This window comes from Azolla caroliniana, unplaced genomic scaffold (genome assembly GCF_043228905.1).
Source record: "Azolla caroliniana isolate FFs.n. ecotype wild unplaced genomic scaffold, voAzoCaro1.0.p SCAF_12, whole genome shotgun sequence".
NCBI classification, from domain to species: Eukaryota; Viridiplantae; Streptophyta; class Polypodiopsida; order Salviniales; family Salviniaceae; genus Azolla; species Azolla caroliniana.
In genome coordinates this window covers 17,247,259-17,272,467 of record NW_028230447.1, presented here as the reverse complement: position 1 = coordinate 17,272,467, position 25,209 = coordinate 17,247,259, and the positions used below count along the sequence as shown (strand labels likewise).

Genomic DNA, 25,209 nt, shown 5'->3' with positions numbered 1-25,209 from the left:
TTTGGAATATTTTCTGAATGCACATAATCAGGGTTCATGTTAAACATTGAGCTAGTTCTGTGAAAAGGGGCACATAATTGTTTTCTCCAAAAGTACTACGTGATTATCAGACATGAAATAAAATGTTTCTGTAAGGGCAAAAGAAGCTGCAAACCATATGGTTCTCTATATCTAGATCTAAAGACTTTTCCATATAAATCCCAGTTGCATCATAATGAAAACACCAAAGGTTGGGAGAGTATCAGGGCATTCCACACTTGTTTGCCACTCCATTTGCTTTAGATGTGATTATGGCATTACCATGTCTAAGGTTTTCCCTCCTCTTTTGATTAAATGAGTATTGAAATTTGATACTATCCCCTTCTTTCAATGTCCTTACAATAAAAGTTAAGAAGTGTGAAAAGAAGGAACTTCAGGTTTGGGGTGAAGCCAAGTAACATACATGATACATCATGAAGGACGTCAATAGGAATATTCATAATCAAGCTTTCAAACTCTTTTATCATTGCTTTACATGTTGCTCATTCTTTTTCTAGTAAGAAATTTCATCTATTTTTGGCCAATCTCCAATAGTGTTATCAAGATTGTACTCATGCAAACAGGGTATACTGTGGACCAAGTTTTTTGTTCCATCATTTATAACATAAGTTTTCATGAGGGTAAAGTCTAGACATAGTCACTAAATTAGGGAGTTCCAGAATCCACACAAAAGCTCAAAAGAAATCGTAGAGGTAGGGTTACCTTTAGGACTATATGTATATATTGTGTTAGTCTTTGAGTTAAGGATTGATATGTGGACCATAGATGTTGCGCCATTGTTGTCTCAATTCAATGCATGTGTCGTTTTTAGGAGTTACATCAATCCTAAAGGATGTGATACCAATAATAAATGTTGGGGGAAACCAAAATAACTATTTCACTCAAAGCTAATAATATATCTCATACAAGTCTCCAAGTTCTTGAGATTGTTAATTTTATATTTGTCTCGGAAATTTGGAGCCTTTACTTCAGTGTCGATAACCATATCAAAATTTGAGCGTCAATGATCACATCAAAATTGGAACCTCCAATTTAGGATTTTTGGATCTTTGAAAATGTCCTAAAATTTTACAAGCTTTGCATGTTGCATGTACATCTTAAATAGGTGATACTTGGATTATGTGCATGCGGTTTTGATTAAACTTAATTTTGTCTCACATACTTACGGGATCCTCTCAATGATTTCTATAAGTGGATATCACAAGTGCATTTCACATGCTTTTGTGGTTCTCTCTTTGATTGCCATGGTAGGCTTGACTAACACATAATCTATATAAAAGAAATTTATCAAGTTTACAAACATAGTTTGTAACTTTACAAAGGCACTCAATCTACCTTTTTACTCTATATACAATGAGAACTACAATCAATTGGTTGTAATCCAAAAAGAATAAGATCATTATTTTATTTATCCCATGACACCTTGGTCTCACTTCATGCACATGTCCTTAATTGGGTAGTGTGTGAAGGTTTTCCTACTACCTAGACATCATTGTATTGACCTTGAAGAGTGGAGATCACTAGATATCAAGCAACTATAGGACAATTGTGATTGGCCTTATTTGGCCAAACTATCGCTTAATGCAAGAGTAAGAGGAGTGGATGGCTCTTAGCTAGGCAGGTTGCCCAAATGGGTTCACACCTTGGATCACATCTTGACCCTTTGAGCCCATAGTTTTCAGAAATACCCTTGGAATTCTGGTAGGAAATGTGGACTAAGATTGCGAATATTGGATTATCACATGGTTTTGGTGACCGTGAAAGACAATGTGCACACATACAATTTCAAGAACCATAGAAAATGTTTTAGTTGTTTGATTCATTTGTAATACTCTTCTTGATATGATGGTGTTTAGAGACTAGGCCTTAATAGAGCACAAAATTGGAGCAATTTGAAGAGGCCTTTGGTCCCTCCACTTGTGCGCAAGATATGGATCAAAGCATGAATATCCTATGATATAATCAAGGTGGAGATGGGAACAAAGTAAATAGTGTCATGGACACTATTTTGCTTTGTGATGGATTTGGCGCCAAAGCACCAGTATTGAAGATTGGAACTTATGTCATCAAAACAAATGCCATAATATGGAGATACATTCCCTAAATATGAATAAATAACAAGAAAATGACAATCTGAGGACAAAGTTTGTTGAGAAAGAAGAAGAGATCCAACCTAGTGATGAAGAGGACGACAACATGTACGCCAAAATTTAAGCAAACGTTTATAGGTTGTTTTTCTATATCAAAACTTGCTCATTTTTACGTTTTGTGATAAATTTGTTAGATTCTACGAGTCAATTGCTTAGAGCATCATTTTACAACATTAATTCGTCACTTTTAATAACATTTTTGTTTTGTTGTGGTGATCTATATGAAATAATGATTCAACAAATGTTAGATATGGGTAAAGATAGTGTGACAAATTGAAAGTTCCTTAACAATAAAGAGGATGTGATATAACACAATACATATCGCACCAAATTTGATGATATAGATATTAATAATTATTAAATTGGCAAGGTATGAGCGGTGGTAAATACTTTCATACCCATGTGAGAAATATAGACGTGCATACCTTATTATGCAAGTGTGTTGATGAATTCATTGTGTGAAAGGTAAAAATATTATCTGGAGCACGTTGTTTATTGAGCTTTTTTTTTGTCTTCATAAACGTAGCCTACCTACCTTTCACTCTGGCTCTCTTAGGTAGTGTAGGTGACTTTGATAACATGGAAGTAAGGGTTTCAAAATACTCGTGTTGTGTTCGCTATCATGAACTACCCAACTTTATGTAAGCCTGGTAGGGTAAGTTCTAGGTGAGATGAGTGGAGCATTGATATGGTATGCAATAGCTATGTTGGATTAGTGTAGGTTTCTCTATTTTAAAATGTAGGTATGGAAAGTTTGGGAGTGGGAGTTTCTTATAGATTAGTAAGGAACCTCATTAACATTGGCTTGATTAACAAGGACAAGTTTTGCAAAAAAAAACTGTTTTCTCGAGTATCATATATTTAGTGTGTTTGACCTTCATAGATAAGAATGGATTACATTAGTTTTAGGTTTAATTTTGTTCTATGCTGCTGCCCATGAGAGATCAATGTTTAGATTTTAAAAGGGTCACAAATAAAATTTCCTTGAAAAAAGCTTAAACAGGATCCTCCATAAATAATCTAATTTGAACCATATGTTTTACAATTCAAGTTGTGTTTAATTTCAGCTCACTTTGACTATCAAAATCTTAAGAGAGACTAGAAATTTTTGCTCTCCACATTTCGCAAGCGAGAAAATATTTAGCATTGGGTATGGCAAAGATAACAAGTGAGGGGCTAATGTGGACCACTCATATAGGATCAGAGTGAAACCTTGTTGAGAAGGTGAGCCTCAATGGTAGGATGAGAAGTGAATAATGTTGGTACAATTAATATGATATGAACTATATCGAACACATCATCCTAGCATTTTTGGCCTACACAAGTTTCTCATTGACTACAATCCTTTTGATATCTTCTTTTTGTGCCCATGAAAGACCACTTTCTCTAGTTCTTGTCACACCCATTTGAGATATATGGATATGCATACCTAATTATTCAAGCGTGTCAATGAATTTATTCAAGGATCCACTACCCAAGCGTGAACACAAGAGATCAGATCACCATAAAGATGCCCCAAATACAACCAGATATTTTGTGATGTCAATCGTCATTAAAGGGAGGCCTCATTGGATATTGATCGCCATTGAGTAATAAAACATCGTTAACGAAAGAGAACTCGTCCCACATGTCATTAAAAAATAACTCCAAATGCAGGTTATAATCCTAAGAAGCCACAAGCTCAATTGAACACAAACGTGTATGAAAACAACCTGTCTTCTATATAGATACACGAAACATAACTGGATATGGCATTAGATGTATGTAGATCACCATTGAAGAGCCTTTGGTGACATATATCAGTATGGCACAAAAAAATACATATTGCATTAGTTGGAACTAGATCAACATTGAAGAACATCTGTGGCATGCAGACAGACAGCATGGCATAACTAAATATGTACCCATTGGATGTCTATCCCCATTGAAGAACAAAAACACTCTTTCACAGTACGAACTTGTCTGGTTGATGATATTGATGTCATATCTCATAATTATTGAAAAGAAAGAACTTCTCTGGTTGATCAAGCAAAAGTGTGAAAGACAAGCTTGCCAAATGGATGCCATAACACAACCAGGTATATCATTGGCAGTAGATCATCATCATCCCTGTGAGATGTAAGTTTGTCTCATAGACACTCTCGGACAACCAAATACGTTGATGTAGAGTTCCTTTGAAGAACAAAAACACTGCTTAACAAAGGCAAATTTGTCTGGTTGACTTTATATCACATCTCATAATGCTTGCAAATGAGGGCTATAAACTCTACGACACTAGCCACATGTGAATAGAAAATGTGAATGACAGCTTGCCATAGAGATGCTGTAATTCCCACAAATCAGTGAGACATTAATTCAACCAGATCTATCATTGGATGTAGATCACCTTGAAAGACCAAATGCACTCTTTAAGAAACAGAGGTTGTTTGGTTGAATTCATGCCATATCTCATAATGATTGAAAAGCAAGCTATCATGTGTATGTTTTCCAACATAAGTCAGCTTAAGCTTAGATAATCTCTCTTGGCACACTCCCACAGGCAAACGGGTACAGAATTTTATGTTGTGAGAAACAAATATGCGACCCTGACCGGGTACCAGAAGCTTTACAAGACGCTCCAACCCTGTCCAGACAAGTGCATCTGGCATATGCAAGAAGACAGCACTCGCATATATTAGATCATACATAGTGTGTCCAAGACTATCGAAGTTCATGTCTTCCCCTTTGACAATGAGTGGTCTCTTGTGTATCAATCCTTGAGAGGGAATTTCATATCTCAATGAAGCCATTAGTGAGAGATGATCTCTTTCCACACAATGGTAATGAGCTGGAAGCAAGAATCTGATGAAGTGAAGTCCAACTCTTAAAGTCCCACAGCCTATCTCCAGAACCTGATGCTTAGGCCTCAAAGATACAGCTTTTGCCAAGAACTCGAACACATCACGGCCTCCTGCCCATGGTTCTCCATAATTACTATGGTGTTCTTCTACCAGCAGTTCAGCTGGACATGGTAAAGCGGTATGGTTCAATCCTTCTTCATAATGTGAAATTCCTTTAAATCTGAATCATAAAATGAGGCTTTAGTTGTCATAAATGTAAGCAAGCTATTCCTCTTTCAAGGTTGTTATCAATATATTCAATTGAATCATGAGCATTTGATTTTTTAATTTATAATCATGCTCATAATTCTAATAAGCTTGCTAGCAAAAACAACTTGAAATGACCCTATATGTCTATGTATTCATGCAATGAACAACTAGAAAGACATTCATTTGGTGAGTCAATGTGCATACACGTTACATACATCTGCAAAGATGTTTTACACACTTGAATTAATTCAAACAAGAGAGAGCTAAAGGGACATATAAATGAGAAACTAAAATATGGAAACAAACACGTGCAAACTAGAAGTGTAATTTCCAATGCCCAGTGCAGGAAATGGAAAAATGTAATGTGTCTCAAAACCAAAGAATGTATCCAATGAAAGCAATGCAGGTTGCGAATCCTGACACTTTCTTAGGACAGTGGAAAGATCAAAATTACAGAAAGATAAGCTAAGATTCTACAACCTGGGACATTACTTAAAAAAAAATGCCTATTCCAATTATCAAAAGGAAAAGATACAAAAATGATCTAGTATTTCTTCTTCCTTTTCTGATTTTAGAAGCCAACATTTGCAATTCGTCATCGATGATGATAATAATAAAGAACGAATGTGGCAGTGTATCACAAGCAAACCATAAATCCATCAAGCATATACAAGTCATAATAAGAAAGAGACTCCAGTTTTGTAACTGAATATGTACTAAGCTCAAACAAATGTTGCAATGTAAGGTACATGCATCAAATTGTAGACTATGACTAGCTAGTATGGAGGTCTATGTCTAGAACATAGCCATACAGATTGTGTAAAGACAAAGGTATGAAATATGATAAGAAGTGAGGTAATGTATCAGCAATAAAAAATGTAATGGGCATTGCGAGGTGAGGATGAATGAATGCATGCACAGAGAATCTTCAATCTAGTTTTGTTGTCCAAAGCTTATGTATAATATTGCATTATATCACATCACATATGCAAAGAATCTTATAAGCAAGACTAACATCTAAAACTAATCTCACAAATGAATATGGAGCAATCAGATTACATAACTACTGTTAAGATTACAAAAGTGGTAATAAAAAAAGGCATAACATGGAATGATATTCATGAGCCTCGTCTAGAATTTAATTAATTCAAATGAAAACAAAGGAAAATTAAGCTTACAGAGAAAGTAACGCTGTCGTGACGTTTTCGCGCCACGATGAGAAAATAACCTCTACCAAATTATACGAACTAATTCAAATCTTTGTAAATGGTTGTTTAATTAAACGATAGCTAATAACTTGATAAGAACCGGTCACCACATGATGATAATATTATGTGTAAATAGCTAGTTGAATCTACGAAAAAACATAATACGGAGTAAAATATTTTAAAGCTAAATACCTATTCAAAGCACATTTTGCTATTATCACTATCAGGTATTTTAGCTATTAAAGTTATTGCCTACTAATGTAGGTGCCTCATTACATATTTTAGCTATTAAAGCCATTACCCACTAATGCAGTTGCCTCTTATGCATGGGTGACACTTGGCACTCATGCATCCAGCTTCTTCATGTATAAAAGAGGGGGTGAGTAATCTTATCAAGGGGGAATATAGACGTGAAATACTATTGTAATCAAATAGGCAAGAAATACTATTGTAATCATCCTGGAATTATCAATACAAGCTATTTCGTTTCTCCTCTTTCTTTGACAAGAAGCATGGTGCTTACTTCCCAAATTCACAACTTTTTTTTTGCGTTGCACGCGTACACCGTGATCAACATCACAACGCTAGATTATAAAATTTAGCATTCCAGCCACTAGAAATGAGCTAATCTAGAACAACTGAAGGAATGTTTAGTTACAAATGAAGTAGTGTAACAATTCAGAATTTGCTACATGACCACTAAATTTGAACTAATCTTGACGAGAATGAAGCAGCATGACCAACAATATGGATAGAATTTCACTAGAATTGAACTTATCTAGAACAAGCGAAGTAATACTAAATGACAAAAGAAGCAATGCATTGATTCAAGCATAACAAGAAGTATTCTGATGAGCAACAATATTGATGACATTCTAGTAAAGTTTACTGAACGAGAATATATGTAATGTTCAGGATTCAAATGAAGTGATGTGTTTATTGCATCAGACAGTGCAACGATAATTTGATAAAATAAAAAGAGGCCTAAGAAGCAACAAATGTTGACAAACTTTTGACTAAAATTCGAGAAATGTTGAGTGTACATTATGCCACATTGAACCTCGCTACATTTTCAGCCACAAAAATGCAACTAATGCAAAGTTAAAACATTAAAAATGAAGTAATGTATGATGCTAAATCAGCAATAAAATGGACATATGCACAAATAAAATGACTGTGTAACCAGTGTGCCGAGAGATTAACAAGAATTAGGAATTGATATATCTTATTAACTTACTTGAGGAGAATCTTATTGTGTTAACCAAATTACTGTCTTAAATCAACAAAAAGAGAGGCATCTTTTAAAAATGTTTCGTTTCTTTTAGCTTACTTGCGAAGATCTGCTATCTGTTGCTCTCTTGTGCGAGGATTGATTCCTTTACGCATCTGATGCCATTCTTCTGCATTCTGAGGTACTTCTCTCACTCCGTTTCTATCAAGCTGAGCTGTGAGCCACCGCAGATCTTCCTCGGAGGGACCTGAATACACGCCGTCTACCTCTCCATCTCCATCTCCATCTCCTTCTCTCTTCTCATGATTCTTCGGCTCCGTTACTCCTCCCCCGAGGTGCGAACTGGCAAAGCGAAGCGGGGAAGAAGAAGGCAGATCCGAATTCTGGGGGGCGCAGAGTTGGAGGGGAAGGAGATTGGGGATGGAGAGGAGGAAGAAGAAGAAGATAGATAGGAAGAAGAAGAAGAAGAAGGAGATGATGATGGCGAGCTTGGGCGGAGAGAAAGGCACAGCCATAGCCATGGCCATGGCCACAGTCTCTGCTCTCTTTTCTCTGTGGACTGCTCTCCCTCTCTCTCTCTATATATATATATATATTTTTTTTATTTATTTATTTATTTATTTATTTATTTATTTATTTATAGTCAAGTCAAGTCAAGTCAAGTCAGGTCTACTTTGGTCTTTGGTTCTATGTCTCTCTATATGTATATATAATATATGGTCTGGTCTCTGCACTTTGATCTCTCTCTCTCTCTCTCTCTCTCTTTATATATATATTATATATATTATGTATATGGACTCGTGTGTTGTGGTCTCCTGTCTGTATATCTGATAGATATCGCCTGCGTCCTTGACCCTATCTCACGTGCTCTAATAAATTACTAGGCTTTGTCTTGTTGTGTCTGGGTCTCGTGTGCCCGCCAACTTGCCTCTCCCGTCGTCTGGATGCATTGCGGAAGTTCCTACTGTCTATGCCTCTTTTTCACCCCCGCCTTTGCCCACATGGATGTGCGCCTAATAGACGCTACGCCCACTTTCTTGTCTCCGTCTTGTCACGGAAGAAGCTCCCTGAGTCAGTTGGCTTTTCGAGACATTGCTCGCCACCTCGTTTGCCCTGCTCTACGATATCTTGGTGACATTGTTCGCTCTCTTTTTCCCGCTCGACGTCCTGATCTGCTCTCCGATATCTTCGTGATCTGTGGTGTGAATGTATGCTTCTCTCCAATATTTTCTTGTTAGCCTAGGACTCACTTGTTTGCTTCGCCATCTAGTTTGTTTATTTGTCTTTCTAGTATGATCAATCATCTTGTCCGCATTTCTCCACACGTCTCCAACTTTTTCTTCTTTGTCCTAGCGATCACTTGTTTGCTTCACCATGTAGCTTGTTTGTATTCTTATGTCTTTTTGGCATCACCAACCTCTCTACCGACACATCTCCATACAAAAGTTTTGGGGAAAGATAATCAGTTTTCCCTAGACTTTCTTCCCTTTACTTGATTCATAGTTTATCTACCCATTCAATTTGGTTTGTTTGCTTGCCTATCTCCTTGTAAAAGTTTCTTAGAAATCTAGTTACTTTTCCCGAAACATCCTCCTTCCTTATTTGTTTACCATCCACCTTCTTTTGTTGTGTCTAATTTGTGCATGCCAATATGTAAAATGTTCTTAAGAGAGTTAATTTTCTATAGAGATTATATTCACTCACTTACTCGATATATGGATAAGAGTATGTTATTATCGGGATCCCGTTTTTTTCCTTTTCTTTCCTCCCTCGTTTGATTTGAAGAGAGTCATGACATGTTTTCCTGAGCTCTGCAATAATGAAAATGGGCTCCACCACAACACGATTTTTTGGACATGTCACGCCCATTACGGAAGTCCAATTTAGGCTCTCACAAAAACTGATCTTCGCCGGAACAACTTTCCGAACAAGGCAAAAATGCAAGAAGAATGAATTAGCCAGCTTCTGCTAAAGCATTTCGACACGCTAGAAGCGGCTCAGAAAATCGTCGGGGGGGGGGGGGGGGGGGGGGTTGGTGAAGCAGGTGAACAATCGATAGATGGAGCTCACGAAGCATGGGCGGGCAGACGGGCGGGGGCGGACATCGGGGATTCATTTGGGCATATGTGGTATATTTGTTTCCTTGGGTGAACAATCGATAGATGGAGCTCACGAAGCATGGGCGGGCAGACGGGTGGGCGGACATCGGGGATTCATTTGGGCATATGTGGTATTTTGTTTCCTTGGGCGGGCGCGAATCGGCCGGCTGGGGTTTCGGTTATGGGCACCCTGGTGTGGTGCCCCTGCTGCCATGGCCATACACACACAACCTGCCCTGCACCCCCATGGACACACACACAAACACACACACACACACACACACACACAATCAGGGAAACAGGGGAGAGGTGGTTTGGGTGGGTGGTATTGTGCCATGGAAGATAAATCATAAAACCATCAGAGAGAAGGATTTGAAAACCACCAGTGGGGAACCCCTTGAGTGCCACAAGCTTCCATAGCCATTGCTTTTTTGCTTTTGGCCTTTGCCATATTTGCCATATTTGCCTTTGCCCATGGCATCCTTGACAACCTGTGGATTGCTGCTACCCACCTCTGCCAAGACATCCCCTCCTGTGATCTCAAGGTAAACAAATCATGGAAAAAGTTTATAACTTACCCCCTCCCTGTTTCTCTCCTCCTGTCTTAAACCTATATGTATGTGAAAATGATACCTTTGATGACCTTCTTCTTCCTCTTCTGCTTTGAATCTCATTGACTCTTTACATTTGATGGGTTCTTTCTGTTTCTTTTTTTTGTTTTTCCTTTCTTTCTTTTGTTACCCAAGCTGAGTGGTATATATCTTTTATGGATTCCTTCTGATTAACCTACTCTGAGCTATCTCTATCTTGGGTTATATCTGTTTTACCCTAGTTTGATTGATATCTCTGATTGCTTTGTACTGTTTTCACTTAATACTAGTAGTGTCTTTGATGTGTTCATTCTGCTTTCATCTGATTTGAATGGTATTGTTGATGTTCCTCTACTCCTGGCTATGGAAGAAGCTATGTCTTTGCATTATCTAACTGATGGTTAAAATTTCTAAGGTGGAGGTCTCCCGAAATTATTTGCCCACTAGGGTTTGTATCGGAAAATGCGTTGTTAAGAAGACAATGTGTGAAGGCACCATTGAAGGCAGCAAATAAAGTCTACGGAATTGAACCTGACCTGCCTGAGAGCTCTGGTATTGATGACCTCAGAACAGCTGGAGAAGAATTGGTCAGATAAGTTCCCATCATCATCATTCATCATTCATCATTCATCATCAATATGGCCATCATAATCACCATCACGGTCATGGTCATGGTCCTCATTCATCGATATAATCGTCACCACCACCAGACAAGTTTCCCAAAGACCACCCTCCGCCGGATAGTAGTGAATGTTGCACCTCCCAATGATGGACTACTCTAGCATTATCTTAGCCAAAAATAGAGAAAACCCCTAGTTTTTACACAATCACCATCATCATCGTCAATTATTTCCATTTTCTGGCAGCAGTTTGCTGTTGGTATTCAGTCCCATGGACCTCTTTGTTTTGTTTTCTCATCTTGCAGATGGAGGATTTTCCTTATGGCTATGCTGATGGGCATCATACATTCCACAAAGAAGATGCTGATGGTGAGTCCAATTTGGCTTTTAGGCATAGTTTTTCATTTGACCTCATACATTTTTCTCTTGTTCTACCATAAACCCTAATGTCACATCATATGCTTATTTTCTCTTTGCAAGATCTTCTAGAACCAAGAAAACTTCAGATAGTTATAGAGAGGGAACTCCCTTGAAAATGCTTTGACATGTTTACTAATGTATGTTGCTGTTTTCTCTAATCCTCTCTGGGTTTTCATTTAATCAGTTGATGTCTGGGAGGCTATCAAGGAAGTGTTTGTTTCAGCTGGTGGACCCACTGGTGGCCAAGGTAGGTACCCAATCTTTCTATGTTTATCATTTAGAATGCACATGCAATCAATCATCTGTAAACATGGAGAGGGCAATGAAATGTACATGTGGAGACTGAAATGAAATGAAATCTACTTGAGGAGATAGAAATGAAGTGATATGTACATGTGGAGAGAAAGGACGTGAATGAAATACAATATACATTTGGAAATAAATGAAACGAAATTAAATGTAATATGTATGTGGAGAGAAATCAAATGAATTGAATTATGGTCGATACGGCCAAAGCTACAACCATTATCTGGAACACATAAAAATGTTGGTTAAATAAAAGAACTTCAAGAATCCTAGAGTGGAAGGAGTTTGTCAAATCTCAGTACATGGTATAAGGTTGGTGGTTTTAATATGGGAGAATTCCACCATGAATTCTTGCAATGGTCTTCATTGAATGGCATTCGTATTAGTAATAAGGAACCCTATTATAAATTATTGGGTGGATTTATACCTTATGAAGCCCTAAAAGTATAGAAAAAGCTGTGCTAATATTTCGACTTTCTGTGGCATTTAGCGTATTTGTGGGAAATTCTAAATTCTTTTGTAAAAATTTGGGCAAAACTTTTGGAAACTTTGATCAGAGAAAACACCCAAAAGTTTCCAAAAATCTTGAAAAATGAAAATGTTCATAAAGCACATGATATATTTTCAGTTTTTGTTCACTTAATAGTCTCTCTAAATGAGATCTCAAGAGTGGCTTGCCTGCTTCCATATTTCTTTTGCATCTGGAATGGTGGACAATAGTATATGTTGAAGTAAAAATTTGAAATATGCACTTAGTTTTCATTAATTTTTGGTAAATTACTAAATGTCAGGGGTATTGTCATAAATATGCAGCAAGTTAGGGGATTTTGGATTCTTTCCTTTCACTTAATGAGATTTTGATTGCCCTGGATTATTTCAAACATTTTGTCATGCCATTGAATGCTTGTTTGTAAAATGTAGTTTGTGTATGTCTCTCTTGAGAAGCAAACTGATTCAACTTCTCATCTTGTTGATAACGTGTTGGGAACAAATGATCAATGCCAATGTTTTTACAGCTGTTCTTGCATGGGGAACTTTACCAGCCTTGTATTTGATGATGGCATATGGCGTTGAGGTATGTGTGTGAACTATTCAAATCATGGAATCAATGTTTGCATGTCAGCATATATTCATGTGCACACATTTTTATCATATATATAGGCACGGATGAGACAGTTAAACCTCTTTCTTTGTAGATGTATCATGAATAGCATGAGCTTGTTTATCTGAATTTTTATGTGGCATCCATTGCCTAGGTGGATTACATTTTCCTTGCCATAGTGCTTTTCATCTTTGCCTTTATTGGCATAGAAATGAACAAGCCAGAGCTTGATCACGAGTTTCCACCTGAAGTGTACAAAGAACGACGCAAGAATCGATTATCAAAAATTGTTGAGCAATGAAGTGGATCTCGATTGTATGATAATCCTTGGCAAATTATTTATGCCGTCTAAGCTTCGCTTCTTAAGGGGCATGTTTCATAAACACAGCAAGAATGTATCTTTGTATTAATATCCACAATTGAGGCGATTCATTCAATGGTCTGCAGCTTGTATATCTAAAGCAGATAGACTTCTTAATAGATCAGATTCTACCATTTGAAATTGTTAATGGGGTAAATGTCATGGTGCAATGAATCTAATGTGCTACTCAAATTATGAACATGAAAAGTACTAAAGCATCGATTTCTTGTGTGCAATGACCTGTGTTAACTAATGTTTGTTATTAAATCACAAGTTAAACAGTGACTCAACCTCTACATAAGTTTTACTTTACCTTTTTTTATGTGACCTCATATCAAACAATTGAGTCAAGTTGTCAATTCTTGCACACACATTTGATGGAGATGCAGAATGGAATTAAGACTCTTGACAACAGTTAGATAACATTTTGCTCTTCTTTGGGTCAGGTTGTCCATACCCACTCTTAAATGACACAAGCATAGATGCTTCTCATCGTTGCCTTAGTTGACATTTGCATCTACAGTTCCTGCAATTTCAAAACTTCAATATCTAAGATGATTTGCCACCACCCACCCTCTCTTGAAACAAAGGTTTCATAGTTGAACTAATTTGCCATGACATTTTGGAGAACTTCTCTACTATTGATTTGGGAATGCATAAAGAGCTTGTTTCCACATTTAAGTCATGTAATATTAGTGCACACAAACTTAGGGAGTTTGTACACACTTCTGTGTAATACAAACACGTCAAGGTTATTAACGGGGTCATGATTGCAGAATCATAGGCTTCATATAACATGATAACATATCAATAGACGGTTTCTGCTGCTTGTACACATTTTCTACAACTTTACACTTGATGGAGGTACTAGTACTGGATATCTAGATATTATAATTCTATCCAAAATTCTCATCTATATTGATGCTATCTAAACACAGTTTACACATGAAATGCTAATCAAGCTGATAAGAAGTATACCTCAAAGTAGGCAGAGTTAATGAATGTGAGCATATATCAGCCACTAAAAAACACTTACACCTTTTGGCCTCTTTCAAAAGGTGGTCTTAGAGAGCTTGAACTTGGTTTCTTGTTTCTTGCTCCTCAAGATTATGTGCAATTTCTCTTTTCTATTGACATGAACTCCTTCAGCTATATCACGAACTTGATGATGTAAAATATCATTATGTATATGGTTCTTGATTGTTAGTGGGTTACCGCTTGTAACATTATGTTTCTTCAGGTGTACTGATCAATCTATAGACATAATGGGTGGGAGACTTCGCCACTGACCACATTGATCCTTTTCCCCTGAAATGTCTCTCTAACACCCTATGCAAACCTGACTAAGATCCACCATCTGATATTTCTACCATAAATACTTTCTAGAGGTTTGATCTAGCCAAAATTCTAGCATTCTTCTTGTCTCACCCCGCATGCTATTTTCACAACATGTACTGTTGTGGTAATACTACCATTTCTGAAAAGGAAAAGATGGGTATTCCTCCCTTGATCATCAGTACTGCCATGCCAAAAATTCCTGGATGACCGAAAAGATCAACAATGCAAATTCAATGCTCTAGAGTGGGAATATACCACAGCATGTGCACATCGCCCTTGCTCGACTAGATCCAAGTGATTACCTGCATTATGAGCTACAGCGAATGTACCCACATCTCATTCAATGTTATCTTCAACTGTTTTGTAGATTGATGACTCTGCTATCATTCTGACCTGAGCATATCTGGCGATTAGCGCATTCCAAGCGGGTATATGCTGGTGCTTTAATTTCATCAAACATACCTCGAGCATAAAGTGCCCCATATTTTGCATGCAGATCAGTCAATGACGTGCAAATCAAGATCTTTTCATGAACCAAGGAACATTTCAAACAATCATGGCATGGCACATATTTCTTCACCTTATCGAATGGCATGATGGTGCCACCACATCCATGCAATAGGGAAAGAAAAGTACTGAAGAGAGATTCTCATATTCCCATCATTGGAAATATTTCAATGCTTCCCCACCGTGTTGACACTAGACGTGTCTGGTGATAAGAGGCATCCAAGAGACCGCATTTTTAACTGTAAGCTAATGAAACACTTCTAGTAGATTTGATAGTGCACCGCATGTTGCGTTCATATCGATCAAGTCAGTAACAAGGGGGGTATTGTTTTTTCACTGAAACACTCTGACTTGGCCTTACCATGTATTTTCTTGGCCTTATACTGAACACATCTAGTTAGCCACATGCTTTTAAGGTGCAAATAAAAATGATCACATCCGGAGAGAGGACTTCTATCCACATAGCTTTATAACATTCCATGCATCCTTATCATATCCAGTTTGAGCACTTACTGAGATGAGAGCCGTCCAAGAGACCACATCTCAGGCCACAAAATGATGGAAAACTTCTTTATCTTTTCCAAGTTCACCGCATTTTCCATCAAGGCTGATCAAAGAGCTGGCTGTATATGCAAGCACTTATTGGGCAGATCTGCTTGTATTCTCTCAATTTTTACTATGTCCTTTTCCTTTCCACAAAACTTTTCAGCAAAGCTAGAAAAGCATAATTACCTTGAGACTTCTTGTGCTGTATGTTTGTGACTAATTCTTCTGAATCGTTCATCATTTGTCTTCATCTTTCTTTTAACTTCTGCATTGATAACATGAATGAGATAATAAATGGAGCACTCCAGAAACATGAACACAAAACAACCATTCATTGTTCCCAATCCTGTCATTGGTCTATTTGGATAATGCTGTACTTATGGCTTACATATTACAAACAGTACATAGATTACTCAATGCAATACGAGGATTTCGTGAGTATCGTGGTCTAACTGAAATTGTGGTCACGACCAAAATGACAATAATCAACACCAATAGAACTGACAATTTGTTTATATTCCATTGACATGGGCATGCCATGCAAGAGTGGACAGCTATAAATACCTGGGCATTGACATTCCAAGTAACCATGCAAAACCTTTCACATGGAGAATGGAGGCAGATATGGCTTAAAATTATGGATTTGAGAGTATGTACACTGACAATACAGTATGTACAAAGGAGAGAGATCAGGGAAATGGTTTTACAAACCTGGGTGATGTAAATCCTTTCAGATGGAACAGAGATGTGCAGGAGAATTACTTCATCCAACTCTTAAAATGAATGAGAATTTAAGAAAATCAAACACAATACAACAAGAAGCTGGGAGATCAGGGCTAACAATTTTGATATTTGCAAGGTGCAAACCATTTTAGATGGAACCGAGGTATGGGGGGGGGGGAAATACTTCATCTAATTCTCAGAATGAATGAAATCAAGAAAATACACCAAAGAATTTTATGCTGGCACCTTAGGATAAAGAGCACAACACCACACATAATTGTGCTTGTAGAGACAAGTGCGAGATCAATAGATTTGTATGCCCTCCAAGACATATACAAGTACAACCTGAATGTTATGAAGTAGGAGATAAATCTGACATCCACAAACAGTGTTCTTTCTCAGGCTGTTGGCACAGCAAAATGAAGAAGTGTTCTTGAATTTCCACATCAAGGAGAACAAAACCATAGCACAAAATCAAAATTTACTCCGCCTACATGCCATTTTCACATAGCACATGAGAGATATTCTTATTTTAGGAAAATCCAATATTCACATTACTAGTGAGCAGATGGCTTGCACAAGATACATTCATCTAGTATTCCACAAGATAAGCACAAATACGTCAACACCAACCACTGACTATAAAAGAATTACTTTACTATGGCTTTCAAGTTTCCAGTCCAAGAAAGTAAGAACGCCTCTTGACTTCTGGGCTCTACAGCTTCCCACAAAGAATCCCCCCTGTTATAAATAAATTGTAGAATCAAGCCACTGAGCATGCTCTATATGTTCTTTCCCTATATAATTTATGAGTACAATATGACTTTGAAAATTCTTGAACAAGTTAACCAAACACAACAAAAGGACACTCTTTTTTGCGGGCAGACACATTCACATGCCCACAGATATCCAGATCCATATGTATATATGCATACATTCACATCCCTGTCGATATACATGTTCGTATGTATATGGCCATATGCACACATTATATAGGTGAATGTGAACATTGAGACTAATACACATATATACAAATACATTCTCAAATTTACAAATTCCCCTTCTTGTTTCTTGGTCTGATAGGAGAATATCCTTTCTCAAACACAACAGATCAAACAAAGAATAAATTACACAAAGAAGGTCCATTCCATGCATGCACAGCTCTCAGAAGCCATCCTTGTTTTAAAAACATGGATGAGATGGTCGAATAGCAATAGTTCAGTTCAAAAATAAAGGTGCAAGCACCTCATTAGTCAATCTTATATATACCAAGTCATGAGGGTGATCCATATCTAAGAAAAGGAACGAAAATGTTGAACTCATCTTATCATCTCTGAGCCAGAAAAACTAGATAGTGCTTTCTTCCTTTTCCTACTTCCCTCCCTGCTTTGATGCTTGGCCATGTCAAGTTGCAAGTCAGTATAGATTTCCATCTTTGCTAGCTCAATCCTCGAATATACATCTGAGAACCCAACTATGGCATCAGCTAATGCCTGGATTGGATGAGAGCTTGCCTGCTGCCTCCTCTTTGCAAGTATGTTAAGAATGGTATCAGAGAGTTGCTCTAATTTCTTCTTCGGAATTCCCTCCACACTTGGGCTCGGCATATCAGATTCATCATTGTCCAACGACTCAGTTTCGGAACCATCCAAGTGTATTTTCTCTTTCCTTTGAGAAGACCGCCCTTGGCCACTAATACTGTCACTCTCTCTTGTTGGAGTGGAAAGGGACTCATCATCAGGCCTATTAGATGAGCTATTCGCATGCTCACAGTCATTGGGCGCGACAGTGTGATCTTCTGCATTCAGAAGGGTGACCAATTTGGCTTTCTTGGGAGTGACCCTGATAGGTTTGGACACAGATGTCAAGATCTCATCCATTTTGTTGAAGAAAATCCAAGTGCTCACACTAGCCCCACTCCCCAAAAGCCTTGTTTTCTCTGTTTTATACCTTCTTTTCAAGCTATCCATCTTGTCCCTACACCGTTTTACTGTTTTGGGCTGCCCCTGGAGCGTGCGAAGTGAATTCACACTATGTGCTACTTCCTCCCAATCAGTATTCCTTAGCAAACCCCGTCCAACACGATACTTCTCACCGTATTTCTCCAGAAGGCAAGAAACTGCATCAGAAGTCCATTCACATGTGCTAATAATAGGCTTCACTTTCTTGCTATCATCATCATCTTCACTTCCCATTGTGAGACCTTTAGGGAGACCCTCTTACATGAGGGTTATCCTAGCCTGCACACACACACACACACACACATGACTTGTGATCTTATTTCCAAGTATGCATACATATACGCACACGAATGCACGTACACCTATGCCCTATGCCTATGCCTATGCACACATACACATACACACACATACCCATACACATACCCATACACATACACTATGCATCCTGACAACAGATCTCATTCTACAGGAAACCCTCCTACACTAAATACTGTTTCCATACCCTTCAGAGACACACATACACAGTTCAAAATCATACTTTCCAAAGAAAGAATCATCACCGAGAGATGTGATATACCTAGGAACTAGGAAAACTTCCCTAAATCCATATAAAATTAGCAGACGAAGGAAACAGGATAGGTAAGAGGCAGAGAACATAAAATCAGAGGAAAAAGAAGTACCTGGTTATCTTTCGCAACAACATCTCCAAAATCTGATCAGCAATTTGACAGCCAAAATATGACAATGGAAAGAGAGGGGAAAGAAAGAAAGAAAGAAAGAAAGGAAGAAAACACAGAGAATAAAACCAGAGAGAGAGAGAGAGAGACAATGTGGTGTTTGGGTTGGAACCTGTGTTATGAATCCGAGAAATGGTGGGTGGAGGGGCAGAAAGAAACAGAGTGTTTTTACCTGTAACCTCAGACCTTTTCCCATGCCTTTTTTTTTTTTTTTACATTAGATGGGACCTATTTTTTTGTGGGCGATTTTGTTTTGATACTCTGTTTCATTCGGAGTGGAGGCAGACAAAACATTCTTTTGGCTGCCTACTTCAAAAAGTTCGCATCCTTCCTTCCCATATTGTTATTCTCTGTCCCAGATTTATCCCATCCCGCATCGATATACTGCGTGTCCTCGATGGATCCCATTGTTGGAACCTGTCCCAGATTGATCCCATCGTTACCACTTGTCCTGGATTGTTCCCATCATTACCTCTTTTCCTGGATCGATCCCATCATTACCTCTTGTCCTGGATCGATCCCATCGTTACTGCTTGTCCTCGATGGATCCCATTGTTGCCTCCTGTCCCAAATTGATCCCATTATGACCACTTGTCCCATATTGATCCCTGGGACAAGTGGTCATAATGGGATTCATCCCATAGTTACCTTCGGTCCCAGATTGGTCCCATTGTTTCTGCCTATCTTGGATTGATACCATTGTTACATCTTGTCCCGGATCAATCACATCCTTACCATTTGTTTCGGATTGATCCTATCGTTACTGCATGTCCTGGGTCAATCCCACAGTTATCGCTTGTCCCGGATCGATCCCATCGGTAACGCTTGTCCTGGATCAATCCCATCCGTAACGCTTGTCCCGGATCGATCCCATCATTACCGCTTGTCCCGGATCGATCCCATCATTACTGTTTGTCCCATATCGATCCCATCATTACTGCTTGTCCCATATCGATCCCATCGTTACTGTTTGTCCTGGATCAATCCCCTTGTTATAGTCTCTCCTGGTTGGATTGAAAGATTTTGTGGATGGAAAAGACGTAAGATTCTGTGAGATGGTAAAAAAATCAATATCGGACTTGTGGGATCTTCATGGTTCCTTTGCTTTCATAGTTTCATGCTACGCCAATTTGAACTTGCTAGGTTTGTATAGTCATGACCCTATAATGCAATAACATTCTCTAGGCCTATCATCGTTTTGGTAAGTGTCTTTTTTTATTTACCCACTATTTTTCGATTTATTTTCTTCTTTCAAGGTTTAGATTTAGAATAAGCTCACGAGGAAGGGTATCTCTTTCGGATCAACTCCTGCATCTAATAACTCGTTAATAGGTAGTGAAACATGAATTTGAGGTCCTGCTTATGCGAGAGATATGTATAGTATTGCAAAGTTCCGCTATGATATGTCTAAAATCTAGAATTTTATTCTAATGCTTGTAATGATTTTATTTGCTTTTCCTAGACAGTCTAGCTCAATTGGAAGAGTTCGAGGATCTTAACCTTGTGGTCATGGGTTGGAGCCCCATTGCTGACAAATCACTCTCAATTGAACACTAAATAGTTCTTATTTCTCTAGTCGAGGAAAGGTTTACGAACCACTAAGGAGGAAATGGGAAGATATAAAAAAGACAATAATATAATATTACATTCAAACAATAAAATTTAATGTTGGGCTCAATATAAGGCAAGAACACATCGTTTATCCTAGATGTCATATTGAACTAAGGTAAATGAATTCTTTAATGGACCAAGTGAGAAAACAAGAGCTCACGAGTGAAAAGAGAACAAAAATCTATGAAGAATATAATCAAAGGCCCACATTATATATTATGACAATGTCTAGCTAGCCTAGCTTAGTTGGTAGAGTGCAAGGCTCTTAACCTTGTGGTCATGGGTTCGAGCCCCATGGTCGGTGTCTTGAAGGAGTTTGAATGATATTCCTTCTCATTGTCCTTGAGGAAAGGTAAATGGAACTACTAAGCTAGAAGTGAGATTTTTGAAGGATAAAATAAGAATATAACATTGCAAACAATGACCCTAGATGTTGGGTTCAATATAAGGCAATAACATTTAACTTGTGGGATATTGAAGGATAAAATAAGAATATAACATTGCAAACAATGATCTTGAATTTAATATTAAATGTTCCATATTTTTGTAGTTGATGAAAGGTTATTGGAACCACTAAAGAGGAAGTTGGATGATATTAAAAGGATAGAATTATTATATTACATTCAAACAACAACTTTGAATGATGGGCATAATATAAGACAAGAACACATAGTTTATCGTTGATGTCATATTGGATTAAGATAAAGGAGTTCTTCATGGAACAAACATTGAGAATGAGATTTGCCAGTTCGAAGAGATCTGAAATTGATCAAGAATATGATATGAGGCCTGCATTTATATGCATGACAATGCAAGGTTGCGTTATATATATATTATATGTATATGTATAGACCTAAATTTTCTTGTCTTCTCTTTTGATTTAGGGTTTAAATTATTTATGTTTAGCAAGCCAATTGGATATACAATATTTCTTATTTTTGTAGTAGAGGAAAGGTTAATGGAACCACTAAGCAAGAAGTATGAAGATACTGAAAGAATGAAATTAGAATATTACAACTAGCAATGGGCACGGTCTCGGCTCAAACCGCACCAAACCGTTAAGCTGTGGTTACTGGTTTCAAAAAAATTTAATGGTTAATAAACGGTTTGGTTTTGGTTTTAAAACACGAGTTTATCGGTTTATAGGTTAAAATGGTTTGGTTTAAAGGTTTTATTTGTTTTTGGTTAACTTTTTTTTTCACCTTAATAGTTTATTAATTTAATGGTTTTTTATTGATTTGATTAATTTAACTTAAATGCTTATTTAATTTAATGTATTTTTATTTATTTAAATTTTAATTAGTTTTACTTAAATGGTTAGATTTAAATTTTTTATTAAATGGTTTGGTTTGGTTTTAACTTTTCCCTAAATGGTTTGGTTTACCTTTTCGTAAGCAGTCTGGTTTAAATGGATTGAGAGTTCATAAATGGTTTGGTTTGGTTTTTGTTTTATATAACTGGTTCGGTTTGGTTCCAAAAGCAAAGAAATCAAACCAAACCAAAATTGAATCGTGCCTAGCGCTAATTACAACGTAAAGAACAAGCCTAAATTTTAGGTTTAATATAAACAACTTGCCAAAGCATGCCCTTTATCCTTGATGTTATATTGGAACAATATAAACAATTTCTTTATGGAACAAGAACTTACTAATTTGAAAATAAAAGATTAATTTAATGAGGAATACGATCAAAGGCCCAAAATATTGTGAATGCACATAGACAAGAAGCAAGGCAAGGTAATTTGATTCTATGTGCATTTCACAATATATATGGATAACATTGCAAGGTTCCTCTTTGCACATGTCTAGATTTGTTACCCGTATAAGTGTACGGGAGGGTTAAGAGTGTAATGTGTAAGGTGTGTAATATGAAAGGTTAATGTGTGAATGTGAGGTGGGGTAAGTAGGTGTAACTACCCCCATTTGGCTTTTTATAATGTTTGATTAGATCTTGTACTATTTAAACCCCCACCATGGGGCATGAAAAGAAGGAGAAATATAGTGAAATATAGTGAAGTTACCCCTCAATAGTGTTTGTCTCGACTCTCTCTTTCTCATTCTCTCTTTGTGTCTCTCTCCCTCTCCCCTCACATTCGAACCCCCTTGGGAGGGGGGTGGAACCAATCACCCATCAACACTTGGCATGCCCTACGGCCTACCCCCCTTGAGAAGAAGTCTCTCTCTTTCTCCCTCTCCCTCTCCCTCTCCATCACTAATCTCTCTCTCTCTCTCCCTCTCTACATGTATGTGTCTATGGTTGTGTGTTGGTGCAACTGAAGAAATGGTGGGTGTGCCATGAGAGGGATCATGTTTGTTGTAACTATCCCTATAGTGATTTGAACCCTCTCTATCCTTGTGTCGTCCACTTCCATGGTCTCTCGGTCTAGATGGTAAGCGTGAACGTGAACGAGATCTTTGATTACTTTGAGAGTCTCCGTCCAGTGTGTGATCATGTCGTCTATCTCTATCTCTATCTCCACTTAAACGATCACGAGTTCTATCCCTACTTCCCCTTCCCTATCATAGTCACATTTACAATCAGAATCTCCATCCGGCCTGTTCTTATCCTTGCTTATGCTTCCCTCCAGGGCCTGAATTTGACAGGTTGGTCTTTAAGTTTTTTGACGGGCACTTTTTAAAGATGTATGTCATATGACATGAGAGTGCCAAAACCAACATGTCATTTGACATACAAGTTTTAATAATGAAAAGCATATGATGCTTGAACTATAGAAAGTATACAAAGATACACAAATAAACATAACTACCTCACAAAGATAATGAAATCATACAAATTGAATATTTAAATCATCATATATTTCTTAAAACCCAAAAAACGCAAAAAATGTTTATCATACTATGACTCCTCATATTAAGCATTGTCAAATATGTGTCAACTTCAATGATAATATCCTTCTCTCTTTTTCTTCATACCAAAGGTTAAATATATCCCTCCAACAAATGTTTGATGTATCTTGAGCATTCAAGGATATAAACATCAAAGCATCTAAAGTTTCCAAAGATAAACCGTTTCTAATATCATTTTTTATGATATTTTGACGTGAAAAACCTCTTTCACATGCTGCTGTACTAATAGGAATAGTCATACATAGTTGCCACAATTGCATAATACCTGGAAATAATTGCCACCAAGATTGTGCTTTGCAACAAATATCCCATGCATCATGCATTCCTCTTCCTTTAGCAATTCTAACAAGCATACCAACAAAATCTTCTTGTTCATTGAAGCATCTTTTCATGTCAACAATTTGCCTATCAATATTAAACTTCCCAATAAGTTTGTGCAACCATTCCGTAGTCTTTTTCTCTCTTTCATTTTCCTCAATGGGATATGAAGACGGATTAAACAACTTTACAACATTGAAAAATGTAACATCCGGGAAACGATTGTTTAAGGCATCAACAACATGTTGGACAAAGTCCTTTCCAATGCTAATGCATTCATCCAAACTACCATTTTCCACATTACCATGAAACATATTCAAGTTGAAATCACTATCTTCATTCTCACTATCAAGACCACTTACTAGTCTTCTTGATCGTTTTGTTACCTCCTTTGGGTTTGGAATTGGTATAAACTTAAATGGATGTGAATGAGTAACATTATCACATCCAATATATGTGAGTATGCGATCTTTCACATTATCTAGAAAGTTCACAAGAAACATAGACCCGATGCCAAATGTTTCACAAGATAAATATCGTCTTCGAAGTTTCTCATGGATGATATCCAAGTGAACACCAAGCATAGTTACATCCATTAATTCCCTTTGGAACTGCTCATTTAATTTATTTAATTCCACAAGAATATCTGCCAATAGGTGTAACATAAATTGCACTTGGAATATAGTGGCATACTCGTACCATTTTTTCTCATGTTTTTCCCATTGTTCTAAAATTGCAGGCATAAGTGTAACTAGTCTCTCCATTACTTGCCCTCGAGATAACCATCTTATGGAGTGAATTTTAAGCACCTTCAAATCACCCTTACCATGTTGTTTCATTATTTCTTTTAGCTCCTTGTGTCTATTAGTTGACTTTCCCAATCAAGAGTATACTTTATTTGCAAATGCATCAAGGAAGCTAAACACATGTGCATGAGACATTATATATGCATCTTTTATGGCAAGTGCTTCACGATGTGCAATGCAATGCACTCCCAAAATATTAGGCATCATGGATTGAAACTTAGAAATTGCTCCATTGTTCTTACCTACCATAGATGATGCCCCATCACTTGCAAAAGCCACTAGTTTTTAAAAATCTAAATTGCTCTCCAAAATGAATTCATTGATAGTATTATAGACACCTTCAACTTTCCCATTTTCCACCGGAAGAAGACGCACAAATTTACATTGTGGCTCCCCTTTGCCACCTTCACTTAAGTACAAGACATAGATAATGAGGTGTTTTTCCAATGTCCGATCAGTGCTTTCATCAATCAAGATGGAGAAAAATGGACTTCCACGAATTTCATCATACAAGAGTTTTCTTGTGTGGTTCTTAATAGCCATTAAGAATTCTCTTGTAGATTTAGCATTAGCATAAACA

At 37.4% G+C, this 25,209-nt stretch overlaps 4 protein-coding genes, 1 long non-coding RNA gene and 1 other non-coding gene across 6 annotated transcripts; 2 read left to right on the top strand and 4 right to left on the bottom strand.

Annotated features, from left to right (window-relative positions):
• Positions 1 to 4,454: 4,454 nt before the first annotated feature.
• Positions 4,455 to 8,237, bottom strand: LOC147857283 (S-adenosyl-L-methionine-dependent methyltransferases superfamily protein). Its single transcript, XM_087328829.1, has 2 exons — positions 7,817 to 8,237; positions 4,455 to 5,249 (listed from the first exon to the last, which is right to left on the bottom strand). Exons 1-2 carry the CDS (start codon positions 8,230 to 8,232, stop codon positions 4,598 to 4,600), a joined length of 1,068 nt encoding a protein of 355 aa, XP_087184955.1. The 5' UTR covers positions 8,233 to 8,237; the 3' UTR covers positions 4,455 to 4,597.
• A 2,053-nt stretch (positions 8,238 to 10,290) lies between these two features.
• PNSB5 (NAD(P)H dehydrogenase 18) lies at positions 10,291 to 13,349 on the top strand. Its single transcript, XM_087328831.1, has 6 exons — positions 10,291 to 10,361; positions 10,822 to 10,993; positions 11,332 to 11,395; positions 11,631 to 11,693; positions 12,769 to 12,827; positions 13,009 to 13,349. The coding sequence occupies exons 1-6, from the start codon at positions 10,291 to 10,293 to the stop codon at positions 13,153 to 13,155; spliced, it is 576 nt and encodes a 191-aa protein (XP_087184957.1). The 3' UTR covers positions 13,156 to 13,349.
• Positions 13,350 to 13,440: 91 nt separating this feature from the next.
• LOC147857281 (uncharacterized) lies at positions 13,441 to 17,233 on the bottom strand. The gene is made up of 2 exons (XR_015530648.1): positions 15,793 to 17,233; positions 13,441 to 13,741 (listed from the first exon to the last, which is right to left on the bottom strand). It is a non-coding gene; the product is annotated as an uncharacterized LOC147857281 (long non-coding RNA).
• Positions 17,234 to 17,438: 205 nt separating this feature from the next.
• On the bottom strand, positions 17,439 to 19,106 carry LOC147857280 (uncharacterized). Its single transcript, XM_087328830.1, has 2 exons — positions 18,971 to 19,106; positions 17,439 to 18,569 (listed from the first exon to the last, which is right to left on the bottom strand). The coding sequence occupies exon 2, from the start codon at positions 18,522 to 18,524 to the stop codon at positions 17,649 to 17,651; it is 876 nt and encodes a 291-aa protein (XP_087184956.1). The 5' UTR covers positions 18,525 to 18,569; positions 18,971 to 19,106; the 3' UTR covers positions 17,439 to 17,648.
• A 1,763-nt stretch (positions 19,107 to 20,869) lies between these two features.
• On the top strand, positions 20,870 to 20,942 carry TRNAK-CUU (transfer RNA lysine (anticodon CUU)). Its single transcript has one exon. It is a non-coding gene; the product is annotated as a tRNA-Lys (tRNA).
• Positions 20,943 to 23,511: 2,569 nt separating this feature from the next.
• On the bottom strand, positions 23,512 to 24,910 carry LOC147857278 (uncharacterized). The gene has a single exon (XM_087328635.1). The coding sequence runs from the start codon at positions 24,660 to 24,662 to the stop codon at positions 23,520 to 23,522; it is 1,143 nt and encodes a 380-aa protein (XP_087184761.1). The 5' UTR covers positions 24,663 to 24,910; the 3' UTR covers positions 23,512 to 23,519.
• Positions 24,911 to 25,209: the final 299 nt, after the last annotated feature.